Raw genomic sequence first — 20947 nt, 5'->3', positions numbered from 1 at the left:
CGTTAGCCAGCCAGGTTTATATCAGTGAATGTTCATGTTCTTTCTTACGACATATTCAAGACGTTGGTGTGTCTATTTACCATTGAGCGTCAATTTAATAGCGAACTTAAGTCAATAAAAAAACTGGTTAGTACAGTAGTTTAACAACGTTGATGCGCAACGGCATTTAATTTACACGATGTCATATTTCACTTTAGTTGTGAGAAATGAAGACCAGTGCTTACTTGGTCAAACGCTTAGTCGCCTTTAAAGTCATTACCAGGTTATTCACTGAAATTAGAGCGATGTTGTCACCTTCAGCAAAAATGTCAAAAGACCAAAACCAGGCAAATAAGATGTGTATCGCAACAATCCCTAGGCACCATGCAAATAATCCCGCTTTAAAGATCTTTGAAATGAAATCAAAGCACTCTTAGATGCTTAGTAAAGTCTATGAACTTTGGCTGATGCAAGAAGTTGGCCTTTTTAATGTTCTACCTTATGCTCTTGGTGTATATGATATTATTATTGTGTACTGCTACAGTCCACGAAACTGTAAAAATGAAGTTTTAATATATTCAAAAAAAGATTTGTAACAAAACTATGTAATTGATTACTGTATGTCAGTCAAGGGTGAACCCTACCTCTCCCCCCCCCCCCCCCCCCCCCCCCGTCATTGTGATCGTCAACAGAATAAGTGTGGTAGAAAATGTATCAATGGAGCAAAATCGGTGAAATTGGCAAATGTGCGTTGACATTATTTTGTCATTGGTCAGAATATTTGAGATGAAGATGGAAGTTTGAGTTTTAATTGTGAGTGGAAACAGAGTTTGTATCGTGTGGAGAGGGCGAAAGAAGTAAACTACTGTGAGTGAAACTGTCATATCTGTACTTTGTGGTAAATGATCAACCAGCTCATCTTTCACGCAACCAACCAATATCATGCTAAACTGTTCAACTATGCCATGTAGGCTTCTGCTTGGCTGCTGGTGCTTCTTCTGAATAAGAACGTAGATGTTTTGCTTACGCACAACGGGGGTTTGCAATATCAATATAGCTTTTATATTAATTTTCTGTTTTTGTAAATGTTTTTAATTATGTGACACATACAATATCACATTGTCTACATGAACTTAACACCTGTAACACACATGCCCAAATGGCAGGTAAACGATGAGTGTCAACAAGTGTCCAACATTGGGAAGCAACAACACTGAAGTAAACAATTTGAAATATCCATCCATCCATCCATTTTCTGAGCCGCTTCTCCTCACTAGGGTCGCGGGCATGCTGGAGCCTATCCCAGCTGTCATCGGGCAGGAGGCGGGGTACACCCTGAACTGGTTGCCAGCCAATCGCAGGGCACATCGAAACAAACAACCATTCGCACTCACAGTCATGCCTACGGGCAATTTAGAGTCTCCAATTAATGCATGTTTTTGGGATGTGGGAGGAAACCGGAGTGCCCGGAGAAAACCCACGCAGGCACGGGGAGAACATGCAAACTCCACACAGGCGGGGACGGGGATTGAACCCCGCACCTCAGAACTGTGAGGCTGACGCTCTAACCAGTCGGCCACCGTGCCGCCCACAATTTGAAATAGATAATACAAATTAGAGGTGAAACAATCAATTAATCAACAACTAATCAAAACTAAGCGACAACTATTTTGATCATTGGTTAATAGTTTGTTTAGTTTAGATGCTCACGTTTTGCTCAGTTGTCACTGGCTGTTTCATAGCTAAGCTAATGCTACGCCGCTAGCAGATGAGGATGTCCCGCTGTTTTTGTTTGAGATATAGAAATGAGGATGTTGTGGCTGTTCATTTCATAGCCTGACAGTGAGCAGCCAGCCAGCAGCTTCCCGTTTTCCTTCTTCTTGTTTTTTTAGGTAGAATAAAGAGTGGAGAATGTCCAAGCGGAAAAGTAGTCCTGTGAGCTTCACTCCCCACAAATGGAGAACTGGGAATCATGATGAAAACGAAGATGAAGAAAGAGTCTCAACTTTGTACACAGGTGTAAAGTGTCTGTGAGGTGCTGAGTGATGCTGGCATTGTGGAGAGCATCACATTGAAGAACGTCATGTGTCACTCGTTCCTCGCCCCAATCAACTTTGGATCAAACATCAACTTTGTCATCGGCCGCAAAGGAAGTGGAAAGAGCGCCATTTTGACAGCTCTCATTGTCTCGTTAGGCGGAAATGCACAAGCTACAAGCAGAGCAACATCTCTCAAAAGTTTTTGTCAAGATAGACGAAAGCTCGGCCAACGTGTCCATCACCCTGCGTAACTGAGGGAAGGACTCCTACAAACCTGAGCTGTATGGGCTGTATGGTTCGGCCATCATCATAGACCTGAGGCTCACTCACGATGGAGTGAGAACCTACAAGCTGAAGAGCAAATGCGGTCAAATAATCTCAACCAAATAGGCTCTGGTGACCGAGATGGAAAAGGATCCTGAGCCAATGAAAGAAAACCTGCAGCCCAATAAACAATGCAAAATATGATGAAAAAGTGGAAGAATGGACTGAGAAGTCGTCCAAACAGATCCAGGAGCAGGTTTAGGGCATCACGCAGTAGGTCCGGTAGCTCCAGCCTAAATATGCCGAGCTCAAGGCAGAAGCACAGAATCATAACACCCTTCTCAAGTCCAGTGAGATCATAGTCCACAGATGCCAGATTAGCCTAGGGACCTTGAGAAGGAGAAGCCCTAGCTGTCCTCAAGGATAAATGATCTCCAGCTGAGCCTCAACCAGGCGACAGGGTCAGTGAGGCAGGCCAAGGCCGAGAGGATGCAGCGCATCGAGTGCCAACTGCAAGATCTAAATAACCAAATTGTCCCTTCTGGGTCAGCAGATTTTCCAGTATCAGCATGCCAGCAGTCATGCCCAGGAGGAGCGTGAAACAATCCGGAAAGATCATGACATACTCGAGGTCCATGGATGCCAACAGTAGGAATTTAAGCTCGATGGAAGGCAGTCGATCCAGTCAGCTCCGGCGTTTTGGTGAGCACATGCCGGCGCTGCTCTACACCATCCAGGACGCTCACATACAGGGTCAATTCAAGCACAAGTCACAAGGACCCTTGGGTTACCCGATAAAGCTGAAGGACCCAGAGCAGGCCCTCGCCGTTGAGGTGTGTCTGCAAAGTCTGCTGCAGACCTAAACCTGTGACAACTACGATGATGAGAAAGTGCTGAAGGGGCTCATGGCAAAAGTCATGCCGTCAGGCCGCAGGCCTCCCATCATCACCAGCAAGTTTCTCCCAAAGGTCCATGATACAAGAAAAAGGGCTGTGAACCACCCGGACTACAAGTCTGTGCTTCAAACTCTAGAAATTGAGGACATGGTTGTGGCCAATTGCCTGATCGATCAAAGGGGCATTGAGAACATTTTGCTCATTAGAATCATGCTGAGGCTTGTTGTGTGATGATGTCCGGGCATCCGCCCCCCACCTGCCACCAGGCTTTCTCCTAGGACGGCGACCAGATCTTCACCAACCGCTGCTATGCCTCTGAGCAGACCAGAGCCAACTGCCTCTCGGAAGATGTGGAGGAGGAGATCAGACACCTACAGAGAGAGCTGGAAACTCAGCAAGCTCAGGCGTTGGGATTGCAGCAACAAATGAGGAAGTTGGACGAGGACACCAAACAAAACGAGAAGCTGGAGAAGAGAGCCCACGTGGAGAGGAAAATTGCCAATGACAGAGCCACAAAGCATCGGCTGGAGCTGACAGACCTCCAGAATCTGGAAGCGCTTCAGCTGGGGCTCCTCAAGCCACTGGAGGACCTTCAGGAAATTATCAACTAGATCTTGACAAAGAGCAGAAGGTGCGAGCCCGAACGGCTGAGCTCAAGGAGAACTACGACAGGGCGGAGCGGAAGTACAAGCAGCACAAGTAGTGCATCAACACCATTGCTCAGGAGGCAGACATGATCAAGGAGGAGCTGACCAAGGTGGACAAGGAGGTGAAGAAGTGCAAGCATCATAAGAAGTACTATGACGACAAGCGCAGTGGTAATCTCCAAAGCACCCAGGAGCTGAAAGCCACTCTTCAGAACAAGGAGCAGGAAGTTCAGGCAAACATTTCCAAAGCCAGAGAGATCTGGCCCGAGCGCCTTGAAGTGGGGTGGACTGCCAGGAGCCTGGACACGGAGATTAGCAACCTCAAGGCGAAGATCTCCACCCAACAGGAGCAAGAGGGTGACCGTGAGGAGATCATCAAAGAATACCGTGATGCTCTGGCGAAGTACAAGAACACAGCACGGCAGATGAAGAACCTCAAGATGTTCATCAAAAGCCTTGACAGGGTTATGAAAAAAAGACTTAGTTTTCGCTGACCTCAGGAGGTTCCTGTCAGTGCGTTGTAACTATTTCTTCAATAGCATGCTGGCGCAGAGAGGCTACAAGGGAAGGAAACATGATCTTCGATCACAAGAACAAGACCCTCACCATCTTCGTGCAGCCGGGAAGAGGAAGTGAGAGTGACAGTATCAACATGCGCTAGCTGTCGGGCGGTGAGCGCGCCTTCTCCACCGTGTGCTTTGTTCTCTCGCTGTGGGCCATCACTGAGGCGCCCTTCCGTGCCCTGGATGAGTTTGATATTTACATGGACATTGTGAATCGGAGGACCTCAATGGACATGATGCTGCAAGTGGCTAAGGGCCAGCGCTACCGGCAGTTTATCTTCTTCATACCACTGAGCATGAGTTCTCTTACAGAAACTGATCACATCACAATCCTCCGTCTCAATGATCGGCAAAGAGGCCAGGAAAACCAAGATGAAGATCATTCCTAGTGCCCAAGTTATACCGTTAGACTTTTGTTAAAAGTATTTTTGTTCAAAGTTTGTTGACAAAAAAATTCAGTTTTAAATGGTTCTGTTACCGATTTTATTCTGCGCACATAATAAATGTAAACACTTTCACGGAAAAATAAAGTAAGTGTTTTTAATTGTGTGACACATGCAATATCACATTGTTTACATGAACTTAGCACCCGAAACACACATGCCCAAATGGCAGCTAAACGACTAATGTCAACATTGGGAAGCATTAACACTGACGTAAAGAATTTGGAATAAATAATACAAATTAGAGCTGAAACAATTAATCAATCAACAACTAATCAATTATCAAATTAAGCGACAACTATTTTGATGATTGGTTAATGGTTTATATAGTAATAGTATACCTTTTAATTAAAATTGTCCTCTCAACAGTAAATGTATGTATTCATTTAGTCCTCTGTGATAATTTGTGTTTAATCAAAGACTTTGGATCTGCTTTTACTTTGGAAAATAATTATAAAAATGTTTGCCTGTTTTCTGAAATTACGAACCAAACCAGTAACTGAAGTATAATCAGTTTGTATTTGTGCATTTTTCTGCACTGTCAATTTTAAATAATGTCCTGTTTTTAAATAAAGGGATGGAAATTAATTTTTTTTTTTTTTTTTAATCAGATTAATTGAAAAAATGGATATGTTTATCAATTATTAAAATAATCGTTAGTTTCAGGCAGTTGACCAGGATTGACTGTTAAATAGGCTTTACACGATCAGGATTTTTGGGGCCAATCCAGAGTTTTAAAAAAACGATCACCGATCCGATCACAAGATGGAGCAATGTGTCTATTTAAATGACTTGTTCATTTACTGTATATGCTTGTGTACTGTTCACTGAGTATCTTCAAAAGTAATCTCTAGTCCAGTGATGCCCAACCAGTGTGCCGTAGCACATTAGTGTGCCATGAACGATCTTCAGGTTTGCCCTGGGAAATTATAACATTTTACCTAATTGCTTCAAAAAATTCTATTTACTATAAATGTATTTTTGTTCATCTATTTATGCCAGTGAGGCATAATGACAGATGGAACAAATGAATTGTCTTCTATTAGATGGCAGGAAGTACATACAGTAATGTATCCACTTTTTGTGACATTTTTGTTTGTTGGTGTGCCGTGAGATTTTTCAATTGTAAAATATGTACCTTGGCTCCATAAAGTTTGGAATTCACTGCTCTAGTCAGGTCATGTAGTCTTATCATTCAGGTCAAACCAACATTACAACATGACAGAAATAATGGGTGCTAACTTACTGTAATTACATTAATTTATTGTAATTCAATTACTTGACACATACCGAAACTTTAGAGCATGATTCGACAGAACGCCGGTATAACCGTTAGTGGTAGCACTAGCTCGCTAGGCTACATAACGTTTTGTTGCCTGCTTGTGAGCCGTATCATATTAAAAGTACGTGAACATACCTCAAGCAGTCCTTGAATTAAAGTCCTGACCTGAGAACCGGTGACCACCACCACGTTTTTCCTCATTTTGTTCTTAAAATACAGATGACGTGATCCATTGTTGTTGTCGTTGCCATGGTAACGAGTGTATCCAGTCACGTTTGAGTTGACAAGATAAAGATGCGGTGGTATCGGAATACAAGATTTTATTGCAGTAGTCTCACATAGTCAGTCGTGAAAGACCAAATTTGTCTTGTAGTCTCTTCTTTTCTTTTCGGCTTGTCCCGTTAGGGGTCGCCACAGCGTGTAATCCTTTTCCATGTCAGCCTATCTCCTGCATCCTCCTCTCTAACACCAACTGCCCTCATGTCTTCCCTCACGACATCCATCAACCTTCTCTTTGGTCTTCCTCCAGCTGTCTTGCCTGGCAGCTCCATCCTCATCGTCGTTCTACCAATATACTGACTATCTCTCCTCTGGATGTGTCCGAACCATCGAAGTCTGCTCTCTCTAACTTGTCTCCAAAACATTGAAGCTTGGCTGTCCCTCTAATGAGCTCATTTCTAATTGTATCCAACCTGGTAACTCCTATCGCGAACTTCAACATCTTCATTTCCGCCACGTCCAGCTCTGCTTCCTGTTGTCTCTTCAGTGCCACTCTCTCTAATCCGTACATCATGCCCATCATCCGAGCAGAGACTCTTCTGTCACATAACACACCTGACGCCTTCCTCCACCCGTTCCAACCTGCTTGGACCCGTTTCACTTTCTTCACTTCCTGACCACAGTCACCGTTACTCTGTAATGTTGACCCCAAGTATTTAAAGTCCTCCACCCTTGCAATCTCTTCTCCCTGTAGCCTCACTCTTCCCCCTACACCCCTCTCATTCATGCACATATATTCTGTTTTACTTTGGCTAATCTTCATTCCGCTCCTTTCCAGTGCATGCCTCCATCTTTCTAACAGTTCCTCCACCTGCTCCCTGCTTTCACTGCAGATCACAATGTCAGTGATGAGGTGTTGCTGGTCCAGGAGAGGTCTTTGGTGATGTGCACTCCCAGAAACTTGGTGCTGCGCACTCTCCACCGCAGCACCGTTGATGTTCAGGGGAGTATGCTGGGAGTGCGCGCTCCTGAAGTCCACAACAATCTCCTTAGTTTTCTCCACATTCCCTATGAACCTGGAGTAATAATTAGGCTTTACACAATGAGAATTTTTGGGGCCGATCACCGATCCGATCACAAAATGGAGCAATGACATTTTTACATGACTTGTTCATTTATTGTATATACTTGTGTACTGTATACTGAGTACTGTATCTTCAAAATTATTCTCTAGCATTTTAGACAAAAGTTAAAACATCAATGACCTCTAGGGGGCATTCAAGGATTGGCCACTCACATAAGTTTAGGTCAAATCAACATTACAACACGACAGAAATAATGGGTGCTAACTTACTGTAATTAAATTACTTTATTGCCATTAAATTAACAAATACTGTTGACATGCTTACTCTAACTTTCTCACTGTCCCGACTATATGGACGAGTGTTGTCCAGAATTTGCTTCCGTTCAAAGCAACAATGACTTGATTAATTGAATATTAATTTCTCCCATAGTAGATAAGGAATTGTAGTGAAATAATAATAGCGTTAATAGCATGCTTGCAAGGTGGTTTCATGTAGTTTAAAGGTAAAGATTAACCATGGACTTGATGTAAACCGCAAGTTTTAAGTAATCCCTTCAAAATGACATGATGCAATACCGTACTGTTACAATGGTGGCTGTTGCCTTAAGAATATAGTCAGTGTTTGGGGGCGGTATCTGTATGTTAGAATTGAATGTAAAAATAATCTGTTGTGCTGAATGAAGGGACCTGAAAATAGTAGTATTGCTTGATGATGACATTTGTCTGGGTAATTAGTATCAGGTAGGTGGCTGAGGTCAAACTTACATTTGCTTGCTGTGCCATCATTGTATTTCTGTGTGAGCATTGGACGAGGGCACTGCAGGGCACAGGGCAGGGCGTTGTGTCTTTCCCAGTTGACCGAGTAACTCGCAACAAAAGCGCTGTTGTCGAAAAATCATGTGACTGTGTTACTGTGTGTGTTGGTTCCACCCCCATCATGTGATCAAGGCAGGGCTGTATGGAGTGGTGAGCTGCTCCTTCCACCACAGCATGCACACAACATAGGCAAAGTGAGGAGATGGAGGGATGTGAGGTGGACAGAGGAAGAATGGGAAAGTCTGACACACTCTTCGAAGGACAGAGTGTATACACAAGTTGTCCTTGTCTAATTTGTAAGTACATTTGTTGGACTTTCTATTTTTCTTGTCGTAAGTTATGCTGTCTTGCGCGTCAGACTCTACTAGACTGTAGCTGTCTTGCAAGATGATTACCAAACAATTCTTAAAGAATAGGTAATAGTTCCGTGAATGTTTATTTTAATTTATTTATTTATTTATGTTGTTAAAGGTATATAGCAGCTAACTGAGAGAATAGAGTATCTCTGGACTGAAATAATAATATTTTATAATAAAAATGAGCAAGAAGATAATGTAGAAAATATTTGCTGCGTAAGTATCCAATTTAAATACTTGTGAAAATGACCTTTCTGGTCGAGTTTAGAAATGTGGTTGAACCATTGTTATTGCAGTTGTCAAGCAGGTTCTATAATCAATGCTACCTGCAAGTCCGGCCTGAATTACTGGTTTCGTATCCATGTTTTTGTTTTGTTTGTACATGTTGTCTGTATGTTTAATATTCCATATAGACATTCCATAGAATAAAGTTCTTAGGGTCTACCACTAGGGACAGAAACATTTTCTTAATGCAGTCTGAAGTCACAGTGAAATGTAGCACACGTTGACCAGACAGCCAGTTTCCACTGTCCGTTTGTTTCAAGCGACTGGTACGCCATCTGACAAAAAAATAACTTCATTCTTCAAATATGTGATAATGTGTGGTTGCGTCATAGGTACAGTCCCCTCCAAAAGTATTGTAACGACAAGGTAATGTCCTTGTATACTGAAGACATTCGGGTTTCAGATCAAAAGATGACAATGAGACAAAAGTTCAGAATTCAAGCTTTTATTTCATGGTATTTACATCTAGATGCTCTACACAACTCAGGATAGAGCACCTTTCGTTTGAAGCCACCCACTTTTTAAGTGAGCAAAAGTATTGGGACAGACATTATTAAGTTAACCTAGTGAATAACATTTAGTATTTGGTGGCATAACCCTTACTTGCAATAACAGACATCGAACAAGTCGGCCAAGGTTATCAACAACAGTTGATGAACATACATGCAATTCAGTCGCCTTTCGGCGAAATTGCAGTTTTTAACTCAAAATAGGCCATTTACGTGAATCATATAGATCCGTCATATAGATATGATGAGTTTTTCCTGGGTTGGGGGTGGGGGCGGTGTTGTCATAGCCTGTTTCATACACCTTGAACGCTGGCAGCTAGATCCATTCCACACATCCACCATCCACACACAGATGTAATATCTGAATATTACGCCGTGGCTGACTAATATGCGAGCGCATTGGCTTGAGGTTTCGCCTGTGCGCTCAGGACCTGCTTTGGACAAGTCACAGGAGTTGAAGAGACCAGAAAAAAACACTTCCGCTGCTTCTGCTAAGAAGTAACGGTATTTTTACTCCGTTACAATGATCTAAATGTCACTCGCTACTTTTATTTATCAATTACTACGACTTCGACTTCGGTATTGGGCGCTGTTAGCGCCAATACAATTTAGTGACGTTGAAGTCTAGTTCACCAATCAAACGACACAAGAAAGTCACATGACCTCACACGTCTTCTATTGGGCTTCCCGGGCATAGGTATTAACACTAGATAAGCCAGCCCGGCTGTTTGTCGTGCCTACATGGCGGCCATGTTGGGAAGGTCGTCGTTACATTTAGATGAACAAAAACAGCTTTCATGTATTGTAGTATTTGTCTGGCACTGTCTTCCCAAACGTGGATATTTCAGCTCACTTATAACTTTAGAAAGCACCGTGCAGTAAATTGCATATGTGTTGTTGTAGTTTTGACTGCATACACACACACAGCAACATCAGAATTTGCACATTCGCATTTTATTTTGTCTTTTTTTTTATTGATGTTCATGCTGTGGTTAAAAAAAAGAGCACTTGAGTAGTTATTTCACTGTGTACTTTTCACTCTTAAGTAATTTTTGGGAGGACTCCTTTATACTTGAGTCACATGATTGTCAAGCAACAGTACTCTTACTTGAGTACAATATTTGGCTACCTACCTCTGGAGCGGACATCCTCTATTGCTACTCTTACGTTGAAGCAACATTTTTACTCATCAGATCAGCCAGTGCCTTATTTGTTGGTCTGGTCTTTGGTATTTTCGCGTTGAAGTGCTGCGGGTTGTGGTCCCAGTGGAACCGCAAAGCACACGTAACATCGGCAACAAGAGTTGATCCGCTTGTCCATCTTGTATTAATTAGGGAACGCGAAGGATTCATGGAGGATTCATTTGGGATTACCCTTTGAACTTGGTAATAGTGAAAAATGAAATGAAACGATTTTAGTCAATTCTTTTCCAGAATGAGAGTGCTTAAAGAGAAGGATGCTATTCATGTGGCACAGCTTGAAGCAGGCATCAGGTGCATGTGGCGATGGGCCTGGCTCAAGTTGGTAGGCCAGAACAAAAAGGCAAAGAAATTAGGCAAATTTTATTTTCATCTTAAATTTGTACATCAACATTTACTGGAGCGGTGTAAACAAAATTTATGCCTGAAGAATTATATATTTGTTTGCCTTATTGTACTCTTCAGAGTGTTCCAGATTGCTTAATTTATGTAAAAATAAAAAATAATAATCTCTGCAGGGGCCCAGGGGAACCCCCCCAGACTCCCACCCCCACAATGTTTTTTTTGGTCACCTTTTTCGTGCCTTTGGTGTTTGCATGTCTGGATGACAGAAATCTTGGGAGACCTGTGAAGAAACACCCAAAGACAACAGTCAGTGACATCACTGCCAACCTCCACAGGGCAGGAATGAAGGTATATTAAGCCACTGTTGGAAGACGATTCCGTGAGAAGAAATATACAGGCCATACCACAAGATGCAAGACACTCATCAGCAAAAAGAATCGGAAGGCCAGATTTGATTTTGCAAAGAAGTACACAGATGAGAAGAGCCACAAAATATTTAGCAAATTTAAGATTCCAAAAAAAATCCAAATTCAAAATTTTGCAAAGTAGTACACAGATGAGATTAGATGAGCCACAAAACTATTGGAACAACGTTTTATGGAATGATGAGACTAAGATGAACCTCTACTAAAGTAAAGGCCCAAGTATGGAGAAAGAAAGGATCTGCTTATGATCCAAAACACACAAGCTCATCAAGTTCATCTATGAAGCATGGTGGAGGTAATGTCATGGCTTGGGCTTGTATGGCTGCTTCTGGAACGGGCTCACTAGTCTTTATTGATGATGTAACTCATAATGGTAGCAGCAGAATTAATTCTGATGTCTATACAACCATTTTGTCTGGCAATTTACAGAAAAAGGGAGAAGCTTGATCATTCAACAAGACAATGACCCTACACTGCCAACACAACAAAGGACTTATTCAGGGGGGGAAAAGTGGAAGGTCTTAGACTCGCCAAGTCAATCACCGGACCTTGACCCAATAGAGCATGCTTTTTACCTCCTGAAGAGGAGACTGAAAGGAGAAACCCCCAGAAACAAACAAGAACTCAAGAAACAAGAATAGGTTGCAGTAAATGCCCGGAAAAGCATTTCAAATGAAGAATGCAACGGTCTGGTGAAGTCAAAGGCTTGAAGCAGTTATTGCAAATAAGGGTTATGCTACCAAATATTAAATGTTATTCACTTTAAGTTAATGTAATGTCTGTTCCAATACTTTTGCTCACTTGAAAAGTGGGTGGCTTCAAACAAAAAGGTACTCTGTCCTGAGTTGTTTCAAACATCTAGATGTAAATACCATGAAATACAAGCTTGAATTCTGAACTTTTGTCTCATATTCATCTTTTGATCTCTTGGCTGTATACTGAAGACATTTGCTTCAGTATAACAGCAAAAACAAAGGAATTGTCCTTGCCGTTCCAATACTTTTGGAGGGGACAAAGTTAGAGAGATTTGATGGTTTGGACACCTCCAGAGGGGAGAGAGTGAGTGTATTGGTAGAAGGATGATTGGTAGAGCTGCCAGGCAAGGCAGCTAGAGGAAGACCAAAAAGGTTTATAGATGTAGTGAGGGAAGACATGAGAGCAGTTGGGGTTAGACAGAAGGAAGCAAGAGATTGGCTTACAGAGAAAAGGATGACAGGCTGTGGCGACCCCTAACGGGAGTAGCCGAATGGAAAAGAAAAAGAAAATGTTTTGGAATGTGAAAAAGGTTTTGGAACGATTTATCTCTCTCTCTCTCTCTCTCTCTCTCTATACACACACACACAAACCCCAATTCCAATGAAGTTGGGACATTGTGTAAAACAAATAAAAAACAGAATACAATGATCTGCAAATCCTTTACAACCTATATTAAATTGAATCTTCTACTAAGACAAGATAAGGTTGAAATTAATGAACATCCATCCATTTTCTACCACTTATCCGTTTCGGGTCGCGGGGGCAGTCGCTTTAGCAGGGATGCCCAGACTTCCCTCTCCCCAGCCACTTCATCCAGCTCTTCCGGGGGGATCCCGAGGCGTTCCCAGGCCAGCCGCAGGACATAGTCTCTCCAGTGTGTCCTGGGTCGTCCCCGGGGTCTCCTCCCGGTGGGACGTGCCCGGAACACCTCACGAGGGAGGCGTCCGGGAGGCATCCGAATCAGATGCCCCAGCCACCTCATCTGGCTCCTCTCGATGTGGAGGAGCAGCGGCTCTACTCTGAGATCCTCCCAGATGACCGAGCTTCTCACCCTATCTCTAAGGGAGAGCCCGGACACCCTGCGGAGGAAACTCATTTCCTTCAACACGTTCCAAAAAAAGCTTAGAGGCATGTTAACTACTGTGTTACATTACCTTTTCTTTTAACAATACTCAATAAGTGTTTGAGAACTGAGGACACTAATTGTTGAAGCATTGTAGGTGGAATTCTTGTCTTGTCTTGGAATTTTGCCCTGCGCTGACTAGCGACCAGTTCAGGGTGTAGTCCGCCTTTCGCCCGAAGTCAGCTGGGATAGGATCCAGCGCCCCGCGACCCTTACCAGGATAAGCGGTGTTGGAAATGGATGGATGGATGGATAAATGGACGTTCCCTCGATATTCTAATTTTTTGGCATATGCCAGTAAATAAATGAACAGGATTCCCATCTGAGTGGATACTGGATAGCATGTTGGTCTCTATCGTGGAACGCCAGTTAAGTCAAATTTGATAATTTTCCACCGCACACCTGATGATTGCTCAATTTTCCACCGCACACCTGAAGATTGCTCATGGCAGACTAATGTGCCACGGCCCACTGGTTGGGAATCACTGGACTAGAGAATGAATACTTTAAGATACTCAGTATACAGTACACAAGTATATACAGTATATTAACAAGTCATTTAAATACAAATTCCTCCATCTTGTAATCAGATCAGTGATCGGTCATTGGTTTTTTAAACTCGCTGATCGGCGATTGGCCCCAAAAATCCTGATTGTGTAAATCCTAATTCTAATTTTGTGAAATACTGGATTTATTTTTTGTGTTTCTGCCATAATAATCAAAATTTAAACAAAGGCTTTAAACAAATTTCACTTTGTGTGTGATGAACTAATATAATATACAGGTTTCACTTTATGAACCAAGTTATTTTTGATTTACTCAACATTTGTGGAGGTCTCTGCAAATGTAGGTGCATGCATATGTCTATGCACAAGGGTCCACGCACATACACGTAAGACTGTCGCCCCACAAATCACATAACACGAGATCATTTGAAAAGTAAAGGCTTTAGTCTTACTGTAGATAGAATAAACCAAAGTGACATCCGTCTTTAGTGTTATAATGTTCAAGTCCAATGTCCTCAGTCACTCTGTTAAACAAAATTGTCGAGCCTGTCCTTTTTAGCTGCATGGTAACTACTACAGTATACATACTACTATATTGGAGTTTTAGAATCTAAATTCTCAGGGCAGGTGCAGATCTGGACTCTTATTAACAAGTGTAAATGAAGTGCCAGTGTCCTCCATGAGTGACAATAGTGCGGTTCATAAGTCTCAGAAGCAAAAGCAAATTTATTTATTTAACGTATTTCATACACAAGGTAACTCAATGTGCTTTACATGATTAAAAGCATTTAAAAACAAAGAAAAAAAACAGCTTATGAACATTTAAAACGGCGTACAGTGCAAGAAATTTTTTAGCCTGGGCTTAAAAACAGTCACACTTGGTGCTGATGTCACTTCTGTTGGCAACTTATTCCATTTGTGTGCATCATAATAGCTAAATGCTGGTTCACCATGTTTGCTTTGGACTCTGTGCTCCACGATTTGACCTGAGTCTTTCGATCTCAGAGCCCTACTGGGTTTATATTCGATTAGCATTTCTTTCATGTATTCAGGACCTAAACCGTTTAGTGGTTTATAGACCAGTAGCAGAACTTTAAAATCTATTCTAAAGATGACTGGAAGCCAGTGTAAAGACTTTAGAATTAGAGTAATATGCTCTTACCTCTTTGTTCTGGTCAGAACCCGAGCTGCAGGATTCTGAATGAGCTGCAGCTGTTTAATGCTCTTTTTGGGGAGTCCAGCCAGAAGATATAATAGTAGTCAAGTCTACTTGAGATGAAGGGCATGGATGAGCTTCTCCTGGTCTGCTTGACACATGAAAGCCTTTACTCTGGATATGTTCTTCAGATGGTAGAAGGCGGTTTTAGTAATTGATTTCATATGACTGTTGAAAGTCAGGTCGGAATCTATCAGAACACCAAGGTTTCGGACTTGGTCTTTGTTTTTTAAAGAGGGTGACTCTCGGTATTCACTAACAGCAATCCTCTTTTCTTTATTGCCAAAAACAATTATCTTAGTTTTGTTGTGGTTTAATTGAAGAAAATGTTGGCTCATCCAGTTATTTATCTGTTTTAGACAAGTGACACAAGCCCTCAATTGTACTGTAGTCATCTGGAGAGACTGCTAAATATAACTGTGTCATCTGCACAGCTGTGATAGTAAAATTAAAGTTCTGAAGAATTTGACCCAAGGGTAGCATATACAGGCTGAACAGGAGGGGTCCAAGAAGTGACCCTTCAGGGACCCCATAGGTCATTGCCATTGACCTGAGATTGAGATTGAACACTTCGAATGGTTACAAAATAACTCCTTTCCTCCAGGTAGGACCTGAACAATTTAGGGACTGTTCCATTTAGTCCTACACACCTTTCCAACATGTTCAGCAGTATATTATGATTTACCGTATCAAAAGCCGCACTGAGGTCCAACAAGACCAGAATTGACACCTTTCCCGACTCAGTATTCAACCTATTATCATTACCACTTTGATAAGAGCAGATTCTGTACTGTGATGAGTTCGGAAACCTGATTGAAATTTGTCAAAAAAGTCCATTTAACTTCAAGAAATTGGTGAGTTGATTAAAAATAACTTTCTCAACAATCTTGGCTATGAAATGGAGATTTGAGATGGGTCTATGGCATAGAAGCGTCCAGCGTTCTATTTTTGAGAACGCTGGACAGAGGCTTAATGGCAGCTACTTTTAAGAGGTTTAGCAAACTCGCCTGACTGAAGTGAGCAATTGATTATTTGCTGCAAATCAGCTAGCGCAGACTTCACAATAGCTTTGAAAAAGTCAGATGGTATTGAGTCAAGACAGCTCGTTCATGGTTTCAGCTGCTGAACTGTTATCTCTACAGTTTTTTGGTCAACTATGTCAAATTCTGACATGGTAGTACAGTTTTTCCTGGGTGGCTTCAGATGTAGTATCATTTTACTGATTTGTGCTGATATTTAACCTGATGGATTGTATTTTTTCACTAAAATAACAAGCAAATTCATTGCATTTATCAGCTGTTAGTTGTTGAGCTGTCTGATTCGGGGCGTTGTGAGCTTGTCAACCACAGCAAAGTGTGCGAGTATTGTTGAAGTTCTTGCTGAAGATTTCAGAAAGGTGTTGCTGTCTAGCCCTGACTAACGCTTGGTTAAAATTAAAAAGACTTTGTCTCTAGAGGTCATAGTCAATTTGGAGTTTCGTTTTTCTCCACTTGCATTCTGCTTTCTTACACTTTGATTTAGAGGTCTTTACCCTCATAGTGCTCCTCCCCGGTGTTCTCGGTCGCCTCAAGATTGTCCTTGTTTTAATTGGAGCGTCAGCATTCATGACATTTGAGATTTTCCAGGTGAAATTATCCCAAAATTCATCACAGTTTGTGGCACAGCTTTGGTCTCCATAAACTTAGTAGCGGTACCCTTATTTATGTACTTTTTCTTAATAGACATGGAGGTTGTCTGAACTTTTGGAAGAATCTGTAATTCAAAAAATACACAAAAATGGTCAGAAATAGCCATATCCTTAATGTCAATTGATAGAATTTCAACATCTTTAGAGATGACCAGGTCTCAGATGTGACCTTGAGTGTGGGTTGGGAGAGGTCAAATGTGTCTAGTATACCAGAAAGTTCTTTAGATTTAGTAGTCAGTACACATAATTGACAGTAGTTCTGAAAAATCCTCCATAAATTTTCAATTGTATCTTGAAGAAGAAATCATTTTTACATGACAAAATGCGATACAGTATTTTCAATTGAATAATGTATTTTGACCAATAATTACACGCAAATCAATGACTTTAACTGTCTCTTTGGGAGATCAAGAGCCAAGCCCTGAATTCAGACTAAAAACTATGCTCTTGTGGAAATAATGTCAGCATTTTTTTATTTGAATGTGATTGATAGTCTGCTCATGTTGCTTCTTTCCTTCTTAATTGGACTTTAAAGAGACACATTTCTCAATTTAGTTTTGATTAATATTTATTATTTACACAATTGCTTTATTACAATATAATTTTAATGATATTGTAGTATTTATTTTTAATTTTATTTTAAAAAATAATAATTTTAAATATACAGTTTCTGTTTTGTATTTGTATTTTTGCTGTGGTCATTACATAGCTGTCATTTAATGATTATTACTGCACAAACAAAGCAAGCTGAGAATTGGTGCTATCCATCCATCCATTCTCTTAACCACTTATCCTCACTGTTGTTGAAAGGCATGAATCGTGACTATATACTGTATTTGTACCATCAGATTCCATTGTTATATAGCCCACAGAATGGCACATAACAGGAACTGAGGGCCCTTTGGGTCTTTCCACTGTTTCCATGGTTCCGGTCCGCCCTGCATTGATGTACCACTGGACACTGTATCTGTTTGAGCAGATGACTTTGCTTTTTACCAGTGCAGTTTGCCTGTTATAGCACAGAGGCACTTCCTGCTGGCAAAAGCCAAAACGAAGTGATCCCTGCATGCTTTGAACTGCAAGGAATGCTGTAGCAGGATTATAAAAGCTATTCGAGATAACTCTTAAATTGTATTTCGCAAGAACTCACTTGATTATTCGACTTATTTAATTTCATTACAGAAATATTATGAGTTGTGTCTTCTCTTTCCAGGGCCCATCTTTCACTACAGCAGTGGAAGCCACCAAGCAGAGGTGCTGTGGGGAGTCACAGAGTGTGACTGCCTATCACTGAGGAGCATGAGTCATGACCTCAGTGGTACTGGTTGACAGTAGTGGGACAGTGGTGGAGTATGTCACAGCTGTGGAAGACCCACAGCAGGTTGGTTGAGCAAAAAACTAAAACAATAGCCCAAAATAACAACTTCCTCACTGTCTCTCTGTGCGTTTAAGATTTTTGACCATCTTGCTTGCTTCATGTCCCGGCAGGATGGTGAGTTTGATGTGGACCTGGAGGCTGAGGGAGAAGTGGAGGGGGTGTGTGAAGTTGAAGAGCTAGAGGATGGAAGAGAGGCTGAGAACTACCCAGCTGTCATTGTGGAGGAGGTTCCTAGTGCCATCTTAAGTGAGGACCCCAATTACCCAGCCCAGGTGGTGGTGTATGGCGACGAATTATACATAATGCAGGAAGTGATCAATGAGCAGGATGTGGAGTCAGAAATGGGGACAGGTGAGACATCAATTCTTCAGTATTAGGAATAAGTTGCACTTAAATTTACCTTTGATGGTAGTTACAATACGATTAGAACTAAAGTCTACCATTCTATTTTTACGTAATTTACAAATATTATAATACTCCGTTTTGATGGACTCTTATCAGATTTGGAATATTATTCTTACGTTTCTTTCAACTGAACTCCATCGTAAAAAAACCTGGATTTAGACTGCATGGGTCAAGTGACATAATTCCCATTACAGTGGTGCCTTGAAGATACGAGTGACCCGACTGACGAGTTATTCGAGATGCAAGCCTTGGTCTGACCGTTTGTTTTACTTTGACTTGCAAGTGCAGACTTGGGATACAATCGCTTTATGGTGGCCGTGAACTCATCTCAACGTGCATTACAATAAGAGGCAGTTTGGCAACAGTGAACAATTTGTCAAAAAGAACCACTCGCACTTACATTCACACCTACGGGCAATTTCGAGTCATCAATTAACCTACCATGTATGTTTTTGGGATGTGGGAGGAAACTGCAGTACCCAAAGAAAACCCACGCACACACGGGGAGAACATGCAAACGACACACAGCCGAGGCCGGATTTGAACCCGGGTCCCATAACTGTGAGGCAGATGTGCGAACCAGTCGGCCGCCATATAACATACAAGTTTCAGTTTTTGAAACAAATTATTGAAATAAATGGACTTTCCCTCGATATTCAAATTTTTGGGAAAATACCTGTATACTGTACACCTGGATCTACCCAAACAACACAAACGCATTAAAAAGACACCACCTTTAAAAGACTGCATCGATTATTGATTAAGAAAAACAGAGTAATTACCGATGCCGCCCATTGGACTACAGTAATACACAGGTTACCTTCATTTAAGGTTAACCAAACAGTATGTAACATTAAGTATTTCTTTGCTTACTGCTGGAACCCTCGCAATACCAAAAACCAGTACTTTTTCAGAAAAAAAAGTTCTTTCTTGAGCTACCTAATACAGCATTGTTAAAGTTGATATTGTACCTTATTCCTCTCAACTCTTACGCGCCAACATCAACCCAGCTCCCCAAACTCATGTTCAATCATTAATATAATTGTCTAAAAATGGACACCTGACGTCGCCAGCAGTGCCCATAAAACTCTGCCATTGTGCCGAGGCCCCCGGCAAGAAAAACGGCTTTGTCAACCAAAGAATATGACTGGTTACATACAGAGGGTAAGGAAAGTATTCAACCCCCTTAAATTTTTCACTCTTTGTTATATTGCAGCCATTTGCTAAAATCATTTAAGTTCGTATTTTTCCTCATTAATGTACACACAGCACCCCATATTGACAGAAAAAAAAACTGAATTGTTGACATTTTTGCAGATTTATTAAAAAAGAAAAACTGAAATACCACACTTCCATAAGTATTCTGACCCTTTGCTCAGTATTTAGTAGAAGCACCCTTTTGAGCTAATACAGCCACGAGTCTTTTTGGGAATGATGCAACAAGTTTGGGGATCCTCTGCCATTCCTCCTTGTAGATCCTCTCCAGTTCTGTCAGGTTCGCTGGTGAACATTGGTGGCCAGCTTTTTTCAGGTCTCTCCAGAGATGCTCAATTGAGTTTAAGTCAGGGCTCGGCCTGGGCCATTCAAGAACAGTCACGGAATTGTTCTGAAGTCTAATCAAGACCAATCAGTATAATCAAACACAGCTGGACTCCAATGAAGGTGTAGAACCATCTCAAGGATGATCAAAAGAAGTGGACAGCACCCAAGTAAAATATATGAGTGTCACAGCGAAGGGCCTGAATACTTATGGCTGTGATATTTCAGTTTTTGTTTTTTTAATAAACCTGGGTGCTGTGTGTATTGTGCTTTGTGAGGAAAACAATCGCCTTCACGGCGATCTATTGAAAGTATGACAGTGTCAAATCGTAATATATGATCCATTATATGTTATGGTAAATTGTTTTATATATTACTAAATGTATACACGTGTAACTTTAGATATTAGTACCACGAACAAGTGCATATTTACAGTTTGTTCAAATTGACCAGCCACTCGATAATAAATCATTGGGTTTAAAACGTTTCGGTCAATTTCATAGCAAACATCAGTTCATTGAAGTTTCAGATTTCAAAAATATTTACATGGCCTCATTCAACTTCAGTTGGAAGGTTATATTTGTTTAATGGCTATAGTCTCTTACTTTACTGAATATATATGTGGCATGTGCAAATCTTAGACGTTTGATCTGATTACACCAATCATTAATCATCGCAGATACACACTGCCATCTTGTGGACAAGGTGCCCGCTAATAGTTAGTTTTTTAACCATTGTAGTTCAGTGCAGTCATGACTTTGAAAGTGATTTATAGGTAGAGTGGTTGTAGTGTACGGTTAAAAAGTTGGATGAATTACTGTTCATCGTAGTGGAAGAGTCGTTCTGGGTTTGATTCTCTGCTTGGACCTCTGTGTGGAGTTTGTATGTTCACCGTGCGCTTGTGTGGGTTCTCTCCAGGTACCTAACCTTCTCCCAAAGTCTACAAACGTGTGTTAGGCCATAAGTGTGAATGTGAAGAACTAAAT

The 20947-nt window shown here is 41.4% G+C and overlaps 1 protein-coding gene and 2 pseudogenes across 5 annotated transcripts in view; all 3 read left to right on the top strand.

The window, feature by feature from the left end:
- The window catches only part of elf2b (E74-like factor 2b (ets domain transcription factor)), a 34760-nt gene that overhangs the window by 399 nt on the left and 13414 nt on the right, over nt 1–20947 (top strand). For 2 of the 5 annotated variants that reach the window (XM_061770008.1, XM_061770004.1), the window contains exons 2-4: nt 8365–8528; nt 17853–18020; nt 18128–18368. In XM_061770008.1, the coding sequence (XP_061625992.1) occupies nt 17946–18020; nt 18128–18368 (316 nt within the window). In that variant the 5' untranslated portion in view covers nt 8365–8528; nt 17853–17945. The remainder of the gene's footprint in view (nt 1–8364; nt 8529–17852; nt 18021–18127; nt 18369–20947) is intronic. The other 3 variants (XM_061770005.1, XM_061770009.1, XM_061770007.1) reach the window with 3 other exon arrangements.
- LOC133476514 (structural maintenance of chromosomes protein 6-like) lies at nt 1877–2914 on the top strand (annotated as a pseudogene).
- Nucleotides 2409–4777, top strand: LOC133476904 (structural maintenance of chromosomes protein 6-like; annotated as a pseudogene).

This window comes from Phyllopteryx taeniolatus, chromosome 4 (assembly GCF_024500385.1).
Source record: "Phyllopteryx taeniolatus isolate TA_2022b chromosome 4, UOR_Ptae_1.2, whole genome shotgun sequence".
Classification (NCBI taxonomy): domain Eukaryota; kingdom Metazoa; phylum Chordata; class Actinopteri; order Syngnathiformes; family Syngnathidae; genus Phyllopteryx; species Phyllopteryx taeniolatus.
Note: the sequence above shows the minus strand (reverse complement) of the source record. Positions and strands in the feature narration are given on the sequence as shown.